At 32.5% G+C, this 3,770-nt stretch overlaps 1 protein-coding gene across 2 annotated transcripts; it reads left to right on the top strand.

The window, feature by feature from the left end:
* Positions 1-1,415: 1,415 nt before the first annotated feature.
* On the top strand, positions 1,416-3,515 carry LOC145042619 (transcription factor BC1-like). Of its 2 annotated transcripts, none has more exons than XM_078991074.1 (8): positions 1,416-1,773; positions 1,864-2,034; positions 2,157-2,222; positions 2,345-2,413; positions 2,515-2,601; positions 2,700-2,894; positions 2,993-3,087; positions 3,215-3,515. In XM_078991074.1, exons 1-7 carry the CDS (start codon positions 1,501-1,503, stop codon positions 3,080-3,082), a joined length of 951 nt encoding a protein of 316 aa, XP_078847200.1. In that variant the 5' UTR covers positions 1,416-1,500; the 3' UTR covers positions 3,083-3,087; positions 3,215-3,515. The 2 variants fall into 2 exon arrangements, with proteins under 2 accessions (XP_078847200.1, XP_078847199.1); XM_078991073.1 differs by having other exon boundaries at positions 3,206-3,515.
* Positions 3,516-3,770: the final 255 nt, after the last annotated feature.

Here is a 3,770-nt window from a genome sequence, read left to right as displayed (position 1 = left end):
TTTAATATCCAAGGTCTCTCTCTCTCAACCCCTTTCTTCCTCTTGTTCTGATATCACCAGCCACCACCACCGTGTTTCTTACTCTTTGCTATTGATCGAAGCTAGCCAAACACCTCACATAATAACAAAAAGGATTTAAGGCAAATATGGATTGTAACAACTAAAAACTCTCATTAGCATTTTAACAAACACTTTGTGTGTATATTTCAGTGAACTAAAAATTGATAATCATAATAACTTTTATAGTATATGAAGAACAGGAGAGAAAGAGAGATACCTCTGTCATATTTAAACTCGCGTGAATCGAGCAGCAGGTACACCTCAAGAAAATTAGACCCACCTTAACCTTTGAAGATCAGACTGAGATGCCCTTTTTTCCTGTGTGCCTTTCTTCTCATTTGTACAGATTCAAATCAAAGCCCCTTCTTCCTTATGTTCTCAAATTGCATATTGAAAAGGATTATGGTGGTGTTCTGATGATGGACAATGAAAAGGTGTAGGAGAAAAGAGAATGATTTCAATAGAAATGGTGGTCTTAATTCTTCACAGAGAAAAGATGCATGCCCTGGTTCTTGATTTAAAAACTTTTGTGAGATAGATACAACCATATAAGTGGTGGTCAAATTAGGAGGTGGAAGAGAAGATAGATTGTTTGGTCTATTAGTTTCGGTGAATCGGAGTCCTCACTGTGGCAGTGGGTGGTGGCGTGCAATTACAGTTCCACTGCATTGGTCGTTTGTTTTATGCGAACGTGAACTCAAAGTGAGGGGCGGTGAACGGTAATAGATGGCCTGAGGGAGCTGGTATGATGGAGCCACGCAAGCAATAACAGCAGCACTATATATATATATATATATATATATATATATATATATATATATATATATATATATATATATATATATATATATATATATACATAAGAATGAGAGGAAAATAGGGGTTAAGAGACAGAGAGAGAAAGAGAGAGAGGGTGGATCCCTTTTGCATATTATTATTATTATTATTTTTTTTTTTTAAATAAGTGAAAAAATCATAAATAATCCTTGTGGTTGTGAAATGATAAAAATGCTCTTCAATTGATGGACAAAAGTTAACGGAGTTAACTATAAGGACAAAACATCAAAAATTTTGAAAACACAAGGAACATTTATGATGTTTTTTAAACCAGGAGGATTGAGCTTCAAATTTTAAGAAATCACAGGATCCATTTATGATGTTTTTTCTAAAAATAATCATCGAGTAGGAAAAGTAAATCAGAACATCTTAAAAAATAGACAAAAAAAAATTATTTATTTATTAGATTATATAAAATATATATTTCCATTTTAATGAATTTTGGCTCCTATCAATTTAATTATTCCTTATTTTCTCTCTCCTCGTGTTTTACATATACCTGATCTCCATGATCATTATCGACTCACATTTTCTTTTCCAAACTCTCTTGCATCATTCAGTTCCAACTTATAAACTGCAAAATCATAATTAAAAGTTTAAAATATGGCAGCCTTTTCATACCAGCAACACCAATCTTTTGTTCTTGATCAGACTGTTTTCTTTCCATTCCCTACCACCACCACCACCACGACCACCTCTTTCTCTCAATTCAACGAACACCATGATCAAGCTTATCTAGCAAACAAGTTGCAGAGCCCAGATTCTTCAATGTCAACAGTTCTTGATGATCAGAAAGTTTCGACTGGGAATGATCAGTTGTTGGCAAAGAAGAGGAAGGACAAACAAATTTGTTCTCTACACCGTGCTCAGTCTAAAGTAATAACTTGATTACTTTTAAGATTTTTTTTTTTTTTTTTAAATTGAAAATGAAGTAAATAAAAATGATATCGTTATTTAAATTTGAAGGACACAAGCACCAAACTGAAGAAGCAAAAGAAAAGCAATGACTATCAAGAGGAAAAAAAGAAGAAGATTATACCGAAGCAAAGTTCTTGCGAAGAACAAGGGGCAATTGGGTACATTCATGTTAGAGCAAGAAGAGGCCAAGCTACGGATAGCCACAGCCTTGCTGAAAGGGTACCCTTCTTCTCCATGTTCACACCTCAATTTCCAATTATGCCCTCATCTTATTTCATGCATATTCACATTAAATTAATCATTAATTAATATTCTTCTTTTTATTTTAATCTTTTTTGCAGGTAAGGAGGGAGAAAATAAGTGAAAGGATGAAGCTGTTGCAAGCCATTGTTCCAGGTTGTGACAAGGTGAGTTGTTCTTGCTTCTGTCTTTGTTTTTTATTTGAAAATAATTAATTAAATTTAATTAAACTGGAATATTATGAGTTTTTTTTTTCCGACAATTTCATGTGGGATTGATTGATATGCAGGTTACTGGAAAGGCCCTCATGTTGGATGAAATCATCAATTATGTTCAGTCCCTACAAAATCAAGTTGAAGTAATATTATTTTTCTATATTTTAAAAATATATTATTAAGCGAAGAACATAAAATTAAACTTGTTTGCTAATCATTGTAGTAATAAAATAAATTATTTCAGTTTCTCTCCATGAAGCTTGCTTCTGTAAATCCCATGCTATATGACTTTGGAGTGGATATGGAGGCATTCATGCTTAAACCTGATGAGGTAATTAATTAATTATTTCTTTATTTAGGGTTTGTGGAATTATTTATTTTATTTATTTAATAATGATTTCAAAAGTGCTGTATACTATATATGTCCAGAATATGAGCAGCATGGTACTGCCAATCATGCCAATGCCAAGTGTACAGCAATGTAGTACCCACGGCGGAGCCTCCCCTGCCACCTTTGCTCCGGCCACCGATAACTACCCTCACTTGCCACTGTTGATTGATGCTTCAGCACCACCTAATTCACTGTTGTTTCAACAATCCCAAATGCCAAATATTCTTTCCCAGGTATCTTTTCGGACTCATGAATGGTCACAATACAAATTATTGTTATTGTTATTTTATTTTGTTTTATTTATATTCAATTATATAATTTAATTTTCCAGGGAAATGGACAACACTTGTGGGAAGCGGATGAACAAAGACTAAAACTTGACACTCGTTTCGCTATCAACAACAACTTGAATTCTTTTTAATCATGGTGAACACTGTTCTTATTTAATTGTTTTAATTTATATTTATTAAAAATTAACGAATGTTGATGTATCAATGTAATTGAACTAAAACCATAACTAATTATTATCTTTAATTTGTTTTAGTGTATGTAGTTTATGCATGCATGGAGATTTATCAGCTCATCATCGTCGGCTAAGCAAATTAATCAAATTGATGTGAATATCAAGAAAGAAAATAGCTTCCACATTTGATGATCATTATCAAGTATCCTTGAGGCTTGATATATGTGAAGAGAAATAGATCAAGAACTGATGATGAACACAAGGAACCCTATCCATTATGAACACATGTTTATTTAGAATGTTTGTAAAAGAACAATTATTAATTTTTCAATTTTAATTTTTTTGTATTATCAATTGGATTAATTCTACAGTTACTTACTGTTGGTCTCGACCTTTTGTGTTGGTTCATTGCATTCGGCTGTTTTATTTTGCTTTTTGTGTGGGTCTGAAATGTCAGAAAACATAAGCAATATTCAGAAAATATTTGTTTCCATTGCTTCTTCATTGTTATACTCATAATTTAATGTGCTACATTATATAGCATACATCAGATTAGATAGAGCTATGGGTTCAGATTTAGCCTAAATTAATATTTGACAATCTTGTGCAACAAACGGCTTGTTTAATTCACTGGATATCATACTGT

The sequence above is a fragment of the Lactuca saligna genome, chromosome 4 (assembly GCF_052625555.1).
Source record: "Lactuca saligna cultivar CGN05327 chromosome 4, ASM5262555v1, whole genome shotgun sequence".
NCBI classification, from domain to species: Eukaryota; Viridiplantae; Streptophyta; class Magnoliopsida; order Asterales; family Asteraceae; genus Lactuca; species Lactuca saligna.
The sequence above is the reverse complement of the archived record's forward strand: the minus strand, read 5'-3'. Positions and strand labels throughout refer to the sequence as shown.

What these genes read in the sequence shown, in the direction of transcription:
- LOC145042619 (XM_078991074.1), top strand. Translation starts at nt 1,501, where the DNA reads ATGGCAGCCTTTTCATACCAGCAACACCAATCTTTTGTTCTTGATCAG. An exon ending in CCCTACAAAATCAAGTTGAA is followed by an intron (nt 2,414 to 2,514) that starts GTAATATTATTT and finishes AAATTATTTCAG; the next exon opens with TTTCTCTCCATGAAGCTTGC. An exon ending in TCATGCTTAAACCTGATGAG is followed by an intron (nt 2,602 to 2,699) that starts GTAATTAATTAA and finishes ATATATGTCCAG; the next exon opens with AATATGAGCAGCATGGTACT.